Source organism: Anarhichas minor, unplaced genomic scaffold, assembly GCF_050575085.1.
Source record: "Anarhichas minor isolate MPS153535 unplaced genomic scaffold, ASM5057508v1 ptg000025l, whole genome shotgun sequence".
In the NCBI taxonomy this organism is placed as follows: Eukaryota; Metazoa; Chordata; class Actinopteri; order Perciformes; family Anarhichadidae; genus Anarhichas; species Anarhichas minor.
This window is the reverse complement of record NW_027466471.1, coordinates 7,695,755-7,714,739: the sequence shown is the minus strand read 5'-3', so window position 1 is coordinate 7,714,739 and position 18,985 is coordinate 7,695,755. Positions and strand designations below refer to the sequence as shown.

At 41.7% G+C, this 18,985-nt stretch overlaps 1 protein-coding gene across 1 annotated transcript in view; it reads left to right on the top strand.

The window, feature by feature from the left end:
* ipo11 (importin 11) overlaps nt 1–18,055 on the top strand; it is a 105,345-nt gene extending 87,290 nt beyond the window's left edge. The window contains exon 30 of the mRNA XM_076098964.1: nt 16,091–18,055. Within this exon, the coding sequence (XP_075955079.1) occupies nt 16,091–16,255 (165 nt within the window). The 3' untranslated portion in view covers nt 16,256–18,055. The remainder of the gene's footprint in view (nt 1–16,090) is intronic.
* Nucleotides 18,056–18,985: the final 930 nt, after the last annotated feature.

Sequence of the window (18,985 nt, the reverse complement as noted above, 5' to 3'; positions counted from 1 at the left end):
TAGGCTACATCTGTATCGATAGACTCTATCACGATTAGGACACGGGTTGTGAGAGTAAAGGGCCTTTCTCAAGGTCAGCAGTTGTACAGGAAGGCCTATTTTAATGCAAACACCTGCACAGAATTATCCATTCAGCTTAAAAATTCTTAATTGGTTAAGGATGACCCCTAACCCCCACGACAGGAGTGACAAAAGACTAGACATGGAGTTCTTTCCCCAGAAAGTTTCACTCACATCTTGGCATTAAACTTCATCACTTCTTATGGTTTATGGCCTCCCAGGTGCAGACCAATTACATAGCCTCATTTTCAAAGCCTGATTTGCTGTATTCTGTGTATTGTTTAATGTAGTTTCGATTTCTTTTGAACAGAATGCTTGGTTTAGTCATTTATAGCATGTGCTCAGGATGTGTAACTGATGAGTTTTTTGTTTCAGACAATTAGGCTAATGAGTTAGTTTTCAGAAGTGCGTCTTTCTGCCATTGGTATTGGTAACGGTGGATACATATGATGGTAAAGAATAAACATTAGGCTCACAGTCAGAAGAGCTCTTTTCAGATTTAAAGAGGATTATATTTTACATATGGTGATTCTGAGAGCAGCAGAAGTCCAGAGTTGCAGGAATCAGTGTGCATTTGTTTGTGCCGTCCCAGTCAAGTCGTCGTCGTACCACATTTTATAATGTCTTATAAACCGTCCATGTGTTGTCTTAATGATATACTGAAAGAAAGCCAGAGATGGCTTTTGTTCGGTCTGAATAGTGCCGTTTTAGGAAGGTTAATGTTATCAACAAGAACGTTAAGGTAGGTAGTCATCATGGTACAGGAATACTTGGTTTTTGTTGTTCCACAGAGTCAGACGATGATAGTGTGTCAGAATCAAGCGTAAGATAGCAACTATCCAACTTTTGGGTTTATTTTACCTCTCTGTCAAATACTTCAACATATTTTACTTTATTTTAGTACAAAAATAAGACAGAAGTTCAATCCATCCGTCTGTAATCCAAATGGGGCTTAAGTAAAAAGACCTCCTCCAGTGAAACCTTTGCTGATGGAATGGCTTTTTAAATGGGCATCCCATTAAACGTACGTGCTTTGAAATTTGAGAAGCGAAAGATAAAGAATTGTATCTATTACACTGCTACCCCATGGCTGTTATTGCTCAGAGTGAATGGAAAACATTTTCCAGCACTTATTAATTAGTCATGAAATTGTTCCGTCATTTTCATTATTTTGTGTAGATTAGCAATGAGTCTGATTAAGTTCCCCTAAACGACAATTCCATTAAATGTGAATGCTTTGATGTTTAACAAAGGAAATGATAGAAACTGATATCTCTTATTATTAGCCGGTGGCTGTCGTTGCTCGGAGTGAACCTGAAAAATGCTTTTTGAAGCTTTGAGAAAGTGCCGATTTATCACAAAATTGTTTTTGTCATTTACCAGTTTGTCATTATTTCATTTTAATGAACAATCAACCTGACCCCGGGGTCCTCTAGAGGTGTATATTGATAGGAAATGAGTTTCAGTGCGTTATCAATTCACTCCGGGCCACACAAAGCTTTAGTAATGAAGGCTTGCCATTCCTGCTTTATTATTGCTCCAGTCTCGAGCAGACCATCAGTGTCAGCATAATTTGGTTTTGTTGAATAACAGACGTCTCTGACAGTGTTATTCTGCACCACGAGATATAGAGATTCTCCTTTGTGTTGCCTGCGACATACAGAGCTATCAAAATTAGTTTCCATCTCTGTCGCTCCTGAGCTTTACAGCCATTTGTCCATGAGAGCACTGGGAGTTGTGGGTTCTTACAGTGTGGCAGGACTGCAAATATGGTGTAGTTTGCATTTCTTTTTTTCTTTTCTTTTTTGAATGAACCAAAAATGAAGAAGAGCAGGTAAAGCATGCTAGTTTATTACCTTTGAAGGGCCTCAAGCCTCTCAGTTAGAAGGTTGTGAGGTGGGCATTGTGTGGCGTCAGTAGAGATTCAGTTCCCCTCCAGAGCGATGAGAATAATATACAATATAAAGTGCAGTGTTGTATTTTCCATCTGTCTCGCAGACGTGACCGTTTCTTTTCTCTTCATGGTAACACGGACCTTTTTCACAGCAGACATCTTGACTGGTCGTAGCAGGAAAATAACTGGTGTAATTAATTAATAAGATTAACGTTATGTTAACTGTCCCAGTGAGCTATTCCATTAAGACAAGCACGCACAATACACAGGAGTGTGTGCTTGGTTGTTTGTGCATATCTGTGTCTGTCCACAGCTAATCTCTTATTCTGCTGCAACCATCAGCCGTGTAATTTGTTTGCTCATTGTTTGCTCAAGGACCTCTCGTGGCTCAAACTTTTTCACAACATATTTTCATCGACTGGTGCTGACTCCTCACTCCCCTTCACCGGCCGGTAGGTGTCACAAATGATCAACAACGGCCTTATTTCAGACTCTTCTTTGGATTCTTCAATCAAACATTACAGCAGTGATCAGTGAACAGCGTCCCGGGAGCGATAACGTGTTCACTATCACTTAGCAACTTGACAAATGACAAACTCAACCGAGCTCCGACTACAGCGGCGTGAAGGGCGTCTTCTCATATCGGCAGGAAGACAGCTAGTTAGCTGCTAGTGACCGCTGGACGGTATCGCTGATTCTTTCCGTTGATTTAAAAAATAAATAATATGACAAATTCAATCGAGCACTGACTACAAGGAATTGTGGTTTGTATTTGTTCAATCAAACATACAGCAGTGGTCGTTGCAGACTAACCCGGCACAGATCTTCACTCGACTGAGTGCACTTTTCTAATTATTGTTATTAAATATACTCGATATGCTTTTCCGGCTCTGTCAATATGTCTGCCATGAAAATCAGAGTGGTACTAAACCAACATTAGTGTTGCCGTAACTGATTGAGCTGTTCCATGCAGGCCTCTGAACAAGACTGCAACCTGCTGTTGAAGATATTAGAATGCAAAACAATCACTTCAGGGAGCGCTCGACTCATTCCACCCACTTACATCTCTGTGTTAAAGTTGTAGCTGTTCAAATGAGATGATGACGCAAAGTGTGCTTAGTGTTTTCACCTGTCAACTCGTTGGATTTATCGGGAGTTAATTATTGTGATTCAAGTGATGAGAAAAATTCATCTTTGGTCTGACAATTCATTGTTGTTAAATTGATCTTAATGCATCTGAATTACCAGTGGGAAGCGTATTCATTCTGAATGGGACTCGCGACAGCGGAGACCAACCACTGGTTTTGACTTTTTGCTGAGTGAGCTAAAGAAAATCGGTCTGCTTCACGCTGCTTCCCATTTTGTTAGACACTCCGTCCTATTCACTCAAATTCAGGGCTTGTCCGGCGAGTAATAAAATGATTTAGCTATTGAACTTTGCTCAGGACGGATTGATTAGTCAATCAAATGAAGCATTAACGATGATTGAGACTGAGAGCAAATGTTGATCTACAATACATCAGCCAATGTCATATTGCTGGCAGTTTAACAGTATTGTCTGAAGAGGGATGCCCAGCATTTAAAGTTCACTTGATGCCGTTTGCAAAACCATGCCGCGGTTATGGGCGAAGCTATTGAGCTGCAAGTGGGTGGGGCACTCGCACAACAGATGCTGTTAAAACAGAGTGTGAGGCATCCGGAGTAATGTTGCACATTTGTGCTGGATAGTTTGCAAGCAACCAAGATCACATGCGTGTAGATAATGTTGCATTGTTTAGTTGCTTGTTGAGGTTAATACCAAACCTGTGCACAGTAAATGATGCTGTCTAATAGTTCAAAACCACCGAGCACAAGCTCAAACTTGTCACGATAGTAAATAATGAAAATAAGTTTGACCGACTGATGCAGTCGACATTTTTTACATTCAGAAGTCAAAGCAACACTCTCACACTTGTCTTTTTTTATTGTTGGTTCTTCAGAATCTCATGCATAAAATCTGTCAGATTTATTACATTTCTCTCCTCAGTCTGTGTCATGACTTGAGATTTGTCCATTTGTGAGCCGGCCTTTGGGACCGGCACACATCAAGTGTTTGTACACCAGCTTTGTGGAATCCTCAGTACGATGCGTCTCTGGCCTGAAATGGAGAACATATGCTTGAGGTGTTCAGATCTTACCATATATATTAATATGTCCTGTAGCTTTAAGCTATATCATTCATATATCGGTGAGAAATACAATAAGATTATCCAGAAGATATCTCAGCGTCTTGTCAAAGGAAGCATATTGGTCCGATAGCGCCACTTTAATACTAATCTTAATTATTCATCTGCAATAACCAATCTGTCCCTCTGTTTAAACAGTAACATAAAGAACTGATGGTAACATCATCTCTTAATCATATGCGTGTATATGTTTATTTTTGTCATGGTATAAATTGAAAACATCTTTTCAAAATGCAGATATTGATTCAAATGAGAGAGAGTAAACCCTCTGGTGTCACTGTAAGGAAAACACATTGCAACCAAAGTTTCCTCCCCACAGTACCCTTTGTTTTCATATCTTTTACGTATCCTTTAGATCTAACAAAAAACATGCTGAATGCATTTCCTTCCTCATAACACCTGAAGCTAATTTTTTATTTTAAATCCTTTACTGTTTGAATCCACGTTTGGTAGCTAGCAGTCATCTTCTCCCCTGAATTTGTTGGCACTTTGCAACTTTCCTTCGCTTGTTACCGCGACATCGTGAAGAACTGGCTGCGGGGGTGTGATTCCTGTCACGCATCTGCATGCGCGTATGTGAGAGTCCTCGTGTGCAGGCATGATTTCATTCAAAATTCATGACATGGATTTGTTCTTCTTGCCTCACACAGTCACGAGCACCCGACGCCCCGAGACATCATCATCTTGACATCATAAACTGGAAAGCGAGAACGTGTGTTTGCATCAGTGCCTGGCCCGTGCAGACAAAGTTAAGAGGTGTGATGCAATGCAGAAAACCTACGCGTACAACTTAGGGGAGAGATACCAAACTTATTGTCTTATAGGCCAAAACAAATCCATATCACCCAATGAGTGGTTTACATGCTTTTCAGGAGGGTCACGAGCCTTAAGGACAATTTAGAGAACCTTTCAAGTGAGATCTGTATTTGTGATCAACAATTCACTGATGACTGTAAGAGCTTGATTAGATTTTCAGTATTTTTAAAAGGCACTAAATGTTAAGTAATGGAAACAACAAGGCAACCTTTTCATTACGCTTCAGTTGGTTGCACTTTATAGGCGCTACATGTCACAACATTCTTATTTCGATAATAATTAATCAAATGAAAGGCATTGCATAATGAAGTACTCAAAATACAGTCAAACATTTCATCAAGTTGATTTATGTCCTCTGAAAGCCCTGCAAATGGGCTAAACCCCAGTGGTGATGTCAAAGGAAAAAGCTCTGTAAAGTTTAAAACACGACCCCATGGCTGAAAAAAAGAAAGAGTTAGATAATGAGGAGGAGCTTCTGAGCCTAGATTTGATACGGTTGTTGTTTTCTGGAAAACCCAGCTCCAACTCCTGCGCCGTCCGCAGCTCTTTGCGAGCTCCTACAACCATCTCTGCGCAAGCTTTATAGGACTTTCATTGGGAAGAGTTTATAGGAAAATGTGTTTCTTCAATATAAACAAGAAAGAGTAAGAAGCAAAAATAACAGGGGACTTTTAAATCCACCATTTATAAACTGCTCAATTGACTAAGAATTATGTCCGATCACTATCTGATCAGGCAGGTTGCATCTAATTGCCAAGCGTGGACACACCTGAATTCCGATCTGGCGCTTCCGATCTCAAAAGTCGCATTGAAAAGACGAGCGTTACTACAGCCCAGTTATAACATTTTAAACATTTCCACACTGCAAAAATTGCTTAGTGCATCCTTCCACTCCTGAGTTTTACAAAAGCATAAACTGGTCTTTCAGTGCCTGCCAGATGGAGCAGCAGATTTCAGACAGGATGTTGCATTTCACTGTTTGACCCCGCTTGTCGCTCAAAGCACCAGTCCTCCAAGTCACAGCCAATCCATCAGCCGAGTCCACCAGAGCACCGTGAAGGTTCTCACTGACGAGACTAAAACTGTCAGAATTATTTATAGGCCTTTATTTATTACAAACAATAAGGACCATCCAACATGTCCTTATTATAGCACATCCTCAAACTTATGTTGACGTGCACTTAATCCACATACACTACAGGAGTGTCTCAGCGTCCTATCTTAAACACACCGTAGCCTTCAGGATTATGACGGCGACTCTTGGGTTTCCCTCTCCTCAGACCACAGAGTCCTCTCTCACTTTGCCCGCAGGACTTTGGCAAACCTCACAGCTTCTTCAGAGTTGCTGTGGACCTCTTAGTGGCCTCCCTCGAGTCGCTCCGGTCCTTCTCCACACCGGTGCTCACTTATTGAGGGTGGCCCACTCTAGGCAGATTTACAGCTCTTCCATGTTGTCCCCATTTCTTTTTACTGTGCGCATGTCTGTGTGCGTATGCACAAGCGTAGGAGTCTGCACATGCATGTTAATGCATGTGCAGACTCCTACACTTCGAGGTATGTGTTTAGTAGTATACACCCGTATGACTGACTGCTATAGGGCTCCTACACTTACGCCTTCTAGTACAATACTAATTTGGCTATTACAATTTGTGCCACCTCATTTAGTGATGAAATTACTGCCATCAAGTTCTAATCCTCCCTCTAAATCAAGAGACCATGAGCGAATGAAACCTCAGAAAAGGAACGGTTGATATAGGTGTGTGTTCTTTCTGTGTTCTGAGGCTAATCTCTCACTCTCTTTCTTTTCCGGCCCTAGTTTCTCCATGACTGTTGCTCTGACCTCTCTTGTCCTAAACTTTTTAAATTCCGCTTGTGTCTTTCTTGATGGCTATTTAATGGTGCTGTCTATTTTGTGTACGGTTGATCAATCTTTGTCCCTGGATATAATAACGCTGACGAATGTCCATGACCTTATCTCTCAGCTCACTGTTCTGTCTCTCGGTTTGGTTTGCCTTCTGTTTTGGCAGTGCAGCTAAGGACCTGCTTGTTCCACTGAAAGTCTTTGAGTCCACACCAGCATTTTCCCAGAGTGGGTTTGAAAAGTTTGCCATCAACACTAAACTACCACAACAAAGGAAACATGGTTGAATCTGTACTTCTTGCCTCGCAATACTGTTGCCGTCTAGTAAAGAGCATGGTTGTAACTTTGGGTGTTTTGACAAACATGGGTGGTTATTCTGCTTGGTCTTAGCAAGCTAAAGCTGTGTTCTGTTGCCTCCAACTGTTCTGTGTTTCAGACAGTATAATCAATCACAAATTATAGGCGTTCTCGACATGTCATTCTGTCTTTTAAGGGGTGTTATTTTCTGTCTCACAAGTGTTATAAAAATTCAGATTTGGATACGATTTTGTTCTTGCAAATCACTAGTCCATGTTCTTGTGCTGTCATCTGACAGCGGAAACACTGAAAATCTGTATTGTGGATACATTTCATGTAATTTTTGTAGACTTCTGCACTGTCCAAAACACTGGAGTCCACATTACAATGCAGGACCAGCATATTTGATGTATTTACTGTTTACAAAGAGGAGTGGTGGGAAAACGCCCGTTTCATTTTGGTCGGGAGGACACAACTAAACTTTTAACACGAGCTGAACATCTGTTTTTTGCCGACCTCAAGTGGTTTAACTGCTCACCTTGCTGCAGTGATGTAGAAGTGTACTCCAGAGTGTTCTAGTACATTGTGACATTCCTGTAGATTATGGTTACAGGTGCAGCAGAGCACACTTCTGCAGTAAAACACTGCTTATTATCCTGGACATAACTTACTGGGATGAAACAAGTTCCTCCACCACCACCACTTCCTATTCTATTGAGATCCTATAGGTAGATCTGTTACTCAGTGTGTTGGTAGCGGCACAGGATGGGGGATGCACCAGCAGCCTCTGTTGACAAGCATAGCATTTCCCATTTTCTGATTTCAAATTTGACAGACCTCTGTGCTTGTTGCTGTGTGATTCTGGTGAGAACTATGCAGGGTGAGTTGTCGTCTCCTGTTTGGAGGAACACCCCTCACATTTATACCTCTTCCTCGTGTCCAGACTTATTCATAGGCCTTTATTTAGTGTGTCTCAGTGTCCTACGTTAAACACACCGGAGCCTATTATGACAGCAACTTATCAGACCACAGAGCCCTCTTCCACTTCAAACATTTAAACCTCTTCCTCGTGTCCAGACGCGCTAAGCCATTGATTGGGTCTAGACACAGTTATTAGAGGTCCTGACTCTATTGATCAGATAGGGTAATTACATCAACACGTTACAGTTAAAAACACACATATGTTGCCGTCTCTGTCCACCTGTTGTTTTTATGCCTCCGCGCTGGCGACAGCTGGGGCCAGAGGCATACGTCTGTCCGTCCACTGCATTCTTATGAACGAGATATCTCAAGAACGCCTGGAGGGGGATTTCTTCAAATTTAGTACATACATCCACCAAGAATGAACTGATCTGATTTTGGTGTCACAAAACACATTTTTGGTCATAACTCAATAATTCATATGCTAATAACTGACAATTTATCACAGATGTCTAATGGGACAAAATGAGGATGTGATGACTTTTTTTAACACGTCGATGTGAATTGCCGCAAGGCTGTATTTTTTTTATTAAAAAAATATAATGAAACACACGTTCTTGTTAGTCTGAATTACCCACAGAGATTTGGTTAAACACACACGCACACAATTTAATTAGCCAAAAACGAGTCTGCGTAGCCAAATTAGTTTAAATAGCAATCATTTAAATGATCATGAACTACGAAACGTTAATCGCAGTTCTAATGGGACATGGGACAATCTAGAAGCCCTGTAACGCAGTCGTGACGTTACAGGTGCTTATTGCAATTAAAGAAACTAGATTAATTATAAAGGGGAACTCCACCAATTTCACAGATTAAGATCAGTTCATGTGGAGTGGTATCGCACAGCCGGTGGAAACTGTTGACAAAACCTCTCCAGACTCGTAGATGACATTTTACAAGTCTGAAGAAAAGACCCCGGTGACGTCGCCACGTGACCGTAGGTAGGACTCGGAGACTGAAAGAGTTAATGATGTCAGACGCCTGTCATATAGTGTACATTGAAAGTATAAGGACTCATACCATTTACATTAAGAGGTAAGCACTCACACTGGGCTGTGTATACCAGTTTATACTATTTCTTTGATATATATGCATATATATGCGTCCTTAAAGCAGGGCAGTGTATATGGGGACATCAGAAGATAGCTGGTATCTGTTGGAGTAGGAGAAGCTTGAGGTAATTGGATTAGTGTCAGACTCAGATATTCAGCAGGCCCATTCCCACGAGGCCAGTGCATCTCTGCCAACACATGCACACATATAGAGACTTTCACTCCCATGCATAATATCCCATTAGCCACACTCTCGCATATGCTTCCATAAAAACTGGCATACACGCATACAAACAATCCTATGACGTTTATAATCACAGGCTGTCACGCCTGTTAGGTTCTGTTTAAGTTGTGATGGCTTTAGAGAGAACCTGAAGGGTGAGGTTGGAAATATTCCTTTCTATTGTTAAGAAATCCACATGAATAGAGAGAAACCAACAATGTGCCCGTCTCTCTCTGGCACTCTCTCCCAAACTCATTCATTGCTTCCAAAGATACATATCTTTAATAACTGTTCACGAGCATACACTTAAAAAAAAAAAAAAAAAAGGCTAAATAATTTCCTAAAACAGCTCTGCACTGTAGGTTTTAGACTATTTTCACCAGAATGTAGTGCTCTCATGGCTATTTACGGGGAATCCACTCAAAATGAATGCAGTGCCTGTACTGTGTGGTTCTGAAGGAACTGCTCGTCCAGGACACCAAAAGAGGTCTGGTGCCCAGATGAACGAGCTGCATCAGGCTTTGGATACACAGACACTACTTTATTAGGATCAATTGATTGTTGGGTTTTGTTGAAAAGAATAAAACATTGTACGTCACCGGACTTATCCTTTTAAACTCTGAATCTGTGATTTATGTTTTGTTGTATCTATCTCCAGAAGGTACACTTGTCCCCTTCTCTGATGAAGCCACAGGTGTAATCAATGACATTCATCGAGGCGCTGCTCAATTTAGGTGTTTGTGATCTTTGAATAAATACAAGCTCCAAAAAAAATAAATGCCTGTCACCATCTGGACAATGTCAATACAGATGGGACAAGTTTAATCTGTTTAATTGAGATTGTACTTGAAGTAAAAGTGGCCACAGTTGTGGGGGCACATCATCATCATCATCATTATGATCATGCTCATAATTACAGGGTTATTTTTTTCTCCTTAGCCGATCTCGCCCACTTCCCTATTTTGTGCTCTGTTTTATTTTCCCCTCTCTGCTCACTTGGCAGCTACTAAACCCCGTCCTCTCTCCTCACATCTCATCGGTCCCTCTCTTCTTTTCATCCGGCGTCTCATTCATCTTCCACTCTCTCCACGGCACGAGGACCAGTGGTTCTTTATCAGCGAGCCGCAGCAGGGGGCATGTCCCTCCCTCTCCCTCCTATCCTTTCCTCTCATCATCACTCCAAATCTTTTCTTCCTCAAGCCTCCACCGGTCTCATCTGTCCTCCCCCTGCATCTTTGCCTCGACAGGAATATTTGGTCTGTGCGCCGTCAGGTTGGCTGTGCTCTTAATCTTCATGCAGATTGCTTTTGTCCTTCAATTCATCACTCTGTCTTTTTTTCCTCTTGTTTTCACTCAGCTTAGTATGTTGGTTATTGCACCTCTACCTCCCCCCCCTTGTCTTCCTGTTACCTTTATGTTTTCCCGGTTCATCCAAACGCCCTGATTACTCTCCCATTTCATCTTCCTGACACTCCAAACTTTCTTCTTTTGTGTTCAACTTACCTCAAATGACCTGAACCGAACACGTTTCACACGACTTTCTCATTAACTTGGTGAGCAAATAACATAAGTAAGACGTCCTCTCAGTTTATATAATCACCTGCATCCCAAAACATTTGTATTCTGAAAACCGCTTTTCTCTCTCTCTCGCTCCATCTCCTCGTGGGCAACAGACTGACATAGTTTAGCCAGATTTTGGTGAATCCGTCAGGACGAGACCTGCTGCCAAGAGACTTTATTGTGGAAATACATCAGCAGATGTTGATTAATGTTTTTAATGCTTCCTTACTGACCAAGGTGACCTGTTCTTTCCTGGTGCTTATTTGGTTTTGAATTTAATACTGTTTTGATTCATAGTCAATTATTTTCGTACAAACTTTTAATTTTAGGAGATTCTAGTTTTTATAAATACAAAATATGTGTCAACCACATATGTTAAATAGGCCCAAATAAAATAAACTGTTAACAGTAATACACATCAAATGTAAAACTCCCAACTAATGCATTTAATTTATCAGCAAATGAATGGCTATATTAACCCTTTATGCCTCTTTATGCCTGCAGAAATGAATGAATGAATAAAACAAGGTCAATTATTTTTTAAGTTATGCAACAACCATATACTTACTATAATGTAAAGCTGTTGCAATTGTGTGTGTGTGGACACATGGTATGCTCCACATGAGAGTTCATTCATACCCAGTTCCCCATGGAAAGAGTCTGTCCCAGTGTCTGTTCTGTGTCTAGAAACAGAGAGAAATGGCCGTGCAGCGTGCAGACATTATGGCATCCATGTGTGACAGCAGCAAGTATGCTGCATAGAGCATGTCGACATTCAATTAGGCTATTGATTAATTGATGTGTCTTTTAAAACAGCGAGGCCACCTTTTAAAAGATATAAATAGACATTTCTGACAATGCCATTCTTTGAAACATCATTGCTCCCATTTGATTGGTGTTTTGTGTGTATTTTTTTACAAATACATTTTACAAATAAAAATGTACAAAACTTTTGTTGCACAGTTATGTGTCAATCTGGCCTTGAATCAAAGCTTTGGATGGACATCCAGACTGTCTCCACCTTCTTCTCCAAAGGTTCCGACAGTCACAAAGGTGCACATACACATCGACTGATTAAGTACACAGAAAACCCGCTGCGCTTCTCGGCGTGTGCTGAAATACCACAAGAAGCAGTGTTGTAGGACCAGAGATTAGTCTTGAAGGTCTTGCTCTCGTCTTTTTTTAAATCGACGGCATTTTTACTCGTCTCAAGACACACAACTGCCGGGATGTTTTGAGTTGCCTTTGCATTTGTTAACATTATTTCTGTGGTTGCTCAATAGAAAACAAACAAAAATCCCCACGCTTACACTTCACCTCGGCAACGCAGTTTTATTATTTTTCCAAGACATTTCTCATGGTACACTTGTACGTACACACACATATATATGGCAAAGGAAGAGGTGAATGAAGAGGAGTAGAGGCAAAAGAAATATGCTTTTTTCCCGTTTTCAAGCAGCACTTAGTTTTGTCGTCTTACATAACCGCGGAGACACTTGTCTGGAACAATGTGAAGCTTTGTGTCATTTTTGACCACTTGGGAGCTTCTTGCAAGTCTAGTCACCGCCGCCGAGGGCGTCTGGCTGGCGAGGGCCCCTAGATGATGTGTCATAAATTAGCTGATGAAATTAAGATCTGCCCGCGGCGTAATCCTCTGAACCCCACGCTGTCAGCTTCCCCTTGCCACAACACAGTTCTGAGTTCACACTTCAGTACATCAGACAGCCCCACAAGCTCGTTACATCACGCTGAAGTGAGCGTACGTGTTCACACACAAACACGCTCGTGTACTGTATTTGTGTGCTTGCAGTTCGACATCGGGCACCACGGGACGTGAGATAAAGGCTGGGGAAAGTGCAGGTTGTTGCATCATTAACTCCAGTTAGCAATTGGCTGCCTGACTTAGTTTCCTTTAATGTCCAGGTTTAAAAAAATGAGCCCACTTGTGTTAATTCTCTTAACTTTAATCCCAGTTTTCCTGATGCAACAGTAAAATACTTAGCTGATTTTTAATGCGACTGTGTCATTCAGCGAGCTCGGAGCAATAAACATATCTGGGTTGTTGGTACACTTGTGGGAGATGTTTCAAATCCCCTGCGCAGGCCCATTCTGAACATCGCTGGTGTTTTTACAGTAAAGGGACTCTTTACTTTGTTTGCTTTGGAAAAGGGCAGCAATGGCACAGGGATTGCATTAGAGAGGAGGGCTTTCACACGCCCCGTCATTTCATCTGTCTCTCTCCATCGTTCTCTGCCGTCTCTCATGTTGCCCTCTCCTCCTCCTCCTCCTCCTCCTCCTCGTCCTGAACAATGGGGTGCAGCTGCCCGCTCTCACAGCGTCCCACGTCATCTCGTTTCCGTCAGTAGCTCGTCTTCGCGGTGTTCTCTGCCACAACGTCATCGTGCCAGTTCCTGGTAACCTCTGCTCTCGCTCGACAATGCTCCTTTCTCTCGTTGCGTTCGTGTTCCCTCGTCGACACTTTCTTCACTTTCCTGTCTCAACTTTCCTTTCTGCTCAGCAATCACATCCTCACCTCCACGCGCCTCCTTTGTTCTTTGTCCTTTGTTCGCTTCTCTCTTGTCTTCTCATCTCTGCCTCTGTTTTTCCCCGGGGGATGACACTAGATCATGCTTATTGTTCTTATTGGTAGCTTCCACTCTTCAGATTAGTTTGCGTCTGTGCTCGCGCAGCACAGCAGGCGTCCTTAGTAAATTGCTCTTTATCTCGGGGCTCTGTTGTCGGCTATCTAAAACATTCTTCCTTTTAAACTCATGTAAACTCACAGCATCCTGTTTACACTCTGCTGTCTCTCTCTATTTGACCGTCTCTTCATCTGTTGCATATTCATCTTGCATCATTATTTATTCATAATTATCCCTTTTCAATTTACACAATCTTCAAACACACCTGGAAGTGCTCATCCACACACATTGTTTTACCGTCTTTGTTTTAATATTTTACACACACAGCTGTTTGACCATTTAACATGAACTTACATCTGATATTTATTGGGGTTTATGGGATTAATGTCAGATTAGATATTTAAGAGGATTATAGTGATAAATAAATACTTACAAAACCTTTTTATTTGGCTCACTCACATCAGTAGTTGGTGCTATGGTTCCACACAAACACACACAAACTGACAAGATAATAGAAGATACAGGCGCGCACACACACATCCAGCAAGTCCTTGTGCTGAATGTTATCATGCAGGTAAGATGACAGCTTTTCCATTAAGCCACTCTCCAAGAGCCACTCTTCACTAGTTTGATTGCACTGTAATGACAAATAACTAATTAGCATGACAAGTATTCCCTCCAGTGGTTGGCTAGACACCAGGAGTTGTCATTACAACATTCGTGAGTAAGAGTGCACAAGCTTGCCCAAATGTCAAGTGTGTGGACGCTAGATTACAAAGACTAAGTCACTAAGGGTGTTTGCTCTCAGACGGCTGGAGGAGGAGGGTCAAGCAGCGTCACATAATAGCAATAATTAATCCCGCTGGGAAATCAAAGCGAGCGAGCGAGAGAGCCAGAGTCAAACTTCAGGCATGCAGGTGCACAAATACACACACATATATGACACAAATATCATGACGCGGAATACAGAAAGTACCGTTTACATTATACAAAAATAAGATCATATAATTGACATTTTAATTGATATTGATATATATATATATATATATATATATTATTGCACACCAAAGGTTTTGATCGTGTAATGGTGTTCATGGTTCGCTCCTCTAATTTATTTGCGGGCATTAAAACTTTCCCGTGGTGGTGTTTTCTTCTGCCCGTGCTTCAGTCCACAAAAAAATTAATGACGGTGCTCTTTTCCACAGCGATGTGTCGGCTCTAGTGAGCCATCCAACTTCCCCTTGCTTTTTATTTTTACACTATTGTCGGGGATTATTTTCCCAGTGCTCTCGTCCGTGTAAGATGAATGGCAGCAGCTGCATCTACTGAATCATTTTCTCCAGCGCGAGGTTTGTGGTTGATGCATCTGTCCAAGTAGGAAATGGTAACGTGTCTGAGTTGCTATTTCCTTCCCTTTTTGTCAAAAGTAACTCTAGAACAGTGTGAGGGCGTTACTAGTGAATGCAGGTACTCCACGTCGTATTGCCAGTCCGAGCAGAAATGGACGGAATTAAGAATGATTTGTTGTTTTACCTTTTAAGCAGTATAAATTATATTAATGGTATTATTTGTTTCTTATAAAAAAAAAGAACTTTAAGTTAATTGTTGCTCAAATCAAGCACCCCTTTATGGACGAGGCTTTGTTTCTTTAAATAAATCAGATTTATATTGTGCATTGCCACGACCTCTGCATTATTGGAACGCAGTGTGAAGTTGTGCTCCAGACTCTATACTTTACTTCTTAACACCTTGTACATATCCTGCAGATAACACCAGCACATCACTCAGAGATGGTGTAAATCTGAGATCTTACTGGGACCAACAGTTGGTGCCAGAACAAAACAAAAAAACTCCACTTGACAGCAGACCAGAGTTTGCAAAAAAAATAAAAAACCTGAGTGACAGCCTGAGGCAAAGAGTCAGCCCCAGATTGAATAGAGAATAACTCTACAGCTGCCATGCAAAGTGCTAGGTTTGAGAGAAGCTGTGCATAGTGTGCAGACTGTGAGGCATGGTAGGGAGAGCACACATAAGCTTTTATCACCCACAAAAATCAAACCTGCACCGCCGACAGAACAGTCATGTTAAAAAGCCCACGCTGACCCCGCCAAAAACCAACTTGAGCGAGCTTGAGCAAATCTGCAACAAAAGCATGAGAGAGGAAAAGAGATCCCCCAAATCCAGATCTGCTACAACAGTGCAGGCGCCTCCAACCTTTAATTGCTGCGGAAATCTTCAACCTCCATGTATTTACTCAGGAGAGGAGGAGGAGGAGGAGGAGACTGTCAAAGACAATGTGCAGCATTTTTCTTTCAGGACACGATGTTGCTTGAAACGTGTCTTTATTTCGACTCTCGACAAAACGTCTTAATTTATTTGATTTGGAATTCAACCACCAAAAAATGTGACTTGACTGCACTTCGTCCGTCGGCGTCCTAATTGTAACTTCTCCATTTTTTTCTTTGTCCCACTACAGTTGGCCCTGGAGGACCCGGTGCACAGCGTGTCCCTCCAGCAGTTTGTGTACGAGAAGCTGAAGGCGCAGCAGGCCATGATGGGGGACCAGGGCTTCGGGGCCCTGATGGAGACCGTGGACACGGAGCTTGTCAGGCAGCTCCAGGAGTTCCTCAAAGGCCTCTGAATCACATCTATATTCCTTCTCTATCTTACACAAACATCTTTGGCCAATGCCCCCCCCCCCCCCTTATTTTTCAAAAATGTACCAGAAAGGCCAACAATCTGCCCGGCGTGTGGACTCCTGATCCAACCCTTCCCGACCTCTACCCAGGCTTTGCCTTATCTAAATTCAGAGCCAGCCTTCTCCAACACCCTGCGTCCCTTTCTCTATTCTCTGGGTTCCTTCACATCCTTGTTTTTTAATCAAGGCGGAGTCTCTGTGGGTACTTAAACATGTCAAAGTACCTTCGCCCACACTAAAACATGACCACACCAGAGCTTCCACTCAGTTGTTCTATAGTTTCCTGTCTTTCTGTGCTTTTAAGTCGGAACGGGTAGAATATACACGGTGGCTGGTACAAAGGTTTGGGGGTTTGAGGCGTAGCTGGGAAACAATCCCCTGCAGGTTGCCAGAGCAGGATCCTCGGACTATTTTCTACGGAGAAACGTACAGACTGGAGCAGAAATGTGGATGAACCGAAACCTAAAGGACCTAAAGCAGTGTTTACAGAATCTATTCTTAAAAAGAGAGAGAAAAAAGAAATGTAATTTTGTATGTATGTAAAGTATGGAAGATATTCTGCATGATGATATTTTACCTTTTAGTTTGTTTTTACTTTGTGTTCATTTCTCTTTCATTTAAAGAAGATCATTTGGTCATAGCCAGAGGTGAAGCTGAAGTAACTACTGAGAGAACTTTTTCTTTCGTTCTGAGGGAATTTAGTTTTGACTGTAAAATGGGTGATTCTTTTTTTAAATGGTTGATTTGTGAGAGTGCTGAACCACATTTATATGTATATATACATACTGCTGCTAACTGATGGTGTGTCAGAGCACTTTAATAACCAAAAACTGTTTCACCGTGTTTTCATGCTTCTCTCAGTGGCACATCTTCTCACACGACTGTACTTCAACACAGCGCTAGAAAGCCTCGGAGCTGCGCGGCACCATTGTTCAAATTAGAGCCTGATCTTGAACCGTTGCCATATTTCATGTCATTGTATAAAATACTGACCCAACTGCAAACGTGACATGCCATTAGGATGTGTCTTTAAAGACGTCATTTGAAACGATCTCATGAATCGTGACCTCAGTGGCTGTCAAAGAAGTCCTATCGTGAGCCACTGTGACTTAATGAGTCAACATTTTTGTCCTTCTGATTTGACCAATCGTTGACATTTTAGTGGTGGAGAGGAGGCTTGGCTAAATTTGATTTGACATAAGAACCAGTTTTTTTCCCAGTAGGTTGTAGTGGCAGGTGTACCTGTTTCACGCAAAATCTGAAATTGGGTTTAAAAAGTAATATATCTATTGTTAGAATTTAAAACTCCTTAAAGAGAATAAAAAGTTTGGGTCACCCGGCCGTTCTAGTTTATTCTTGTGGGATTCATGGATTCATATAGTTGTATTGGCTCTCATCAGGCTGGTCGGCCTCCCTGAGGGAGATGATCCTGACGCTCCTTTGACACTGATAGAGTCGAGTAGCAGTCAGAATTACGGCCTTACGCTTTCAGCCTGACCTTAATCCTTGGAACTCAAAAGAGCTTTCTTACTATTATGTTCATTTCTTGACTAGTTCAACCGTAGATGATTTCTGTGCTCGGTTTTTCTTTTCATTTTTGTTAAAGACGGCAATTATGAAGTTGAGCGTGTAACACAAAGTACAGTAGAGATGTTTCTGAGCCATCAAGTTGGTTATGCTTTGATGAGAAATGACACTTGTTGCTTTTTCCAAAGCATTTAATAAAATGCAGTAATCAGCCAACATATTATACTGTGTATTATTTAATGATGCATGCAACTAAAAAAAAAAAAAACCTAATCCTTAAAAGCGTTCCAAAGAGTGTATTATCCGCTGTACTCTTCTTTGGGAATGTTTATTTCGAGCAAATGTAATGGCGCTACCACAATAACTGACTTGAAGAGAGACTATTCCCTCATTACCGCACCACTGAGAACGAAACTTTGACAGCAGAGGAAAGCGGAAGGAGGGAGCGCCTCTGAAAGAGCAATATCATGGCACACACACACATATACTGACGGGTGTGCATGCAGTACACTCGAGTGGGAGTAACCTTATGCTTCGATAATACGGAGTAGCTGGGAAAATGCCTGTGCACACAAAGGAAGGGAAATATATTGATTTAAGAATAGAGAGGTCTGCTGCCATGCAACACCAACATGCACACAATGACTATTAACACTGGCAGGTGTAATGTACAGCCGGCACTGATGGGAGTGGTGTTACTTGTGCACATATTTGGTCATAAACCAAAGTAACATTCTGACCTCATGAGGCTGCCAGATGAAAAGTTAACAATTACAGCTCCTCCTTTGGGGAACATAAACGTGCGCACCAAACAAGTAAAAGTGTCAAACTAGTGGTGGCCCTCGAGGAAAAGGCGAGTAATCAGGATTTGTGTGGAGCATGAATGTCGGTGCAAAATTACAGTACATTGGCAATCCATTCAATAGTTATCAAAAAGTTATGGAACCGACAACCACCATCGTCATCCCTAAAGCCACGGCGCTAGTGTCCGTAGACACTGATACTAACTGAAAATATTACTTTGTGAAAGTTTTTACATTTGTTTTACGCTACTTTCAACACTCGATCCACTTCCAGCGTCGTGCTGCTTTCCTATTGTGGACCATCACAGTTTATTTCCTTCAAAGATATATTGCCCACTTGTTC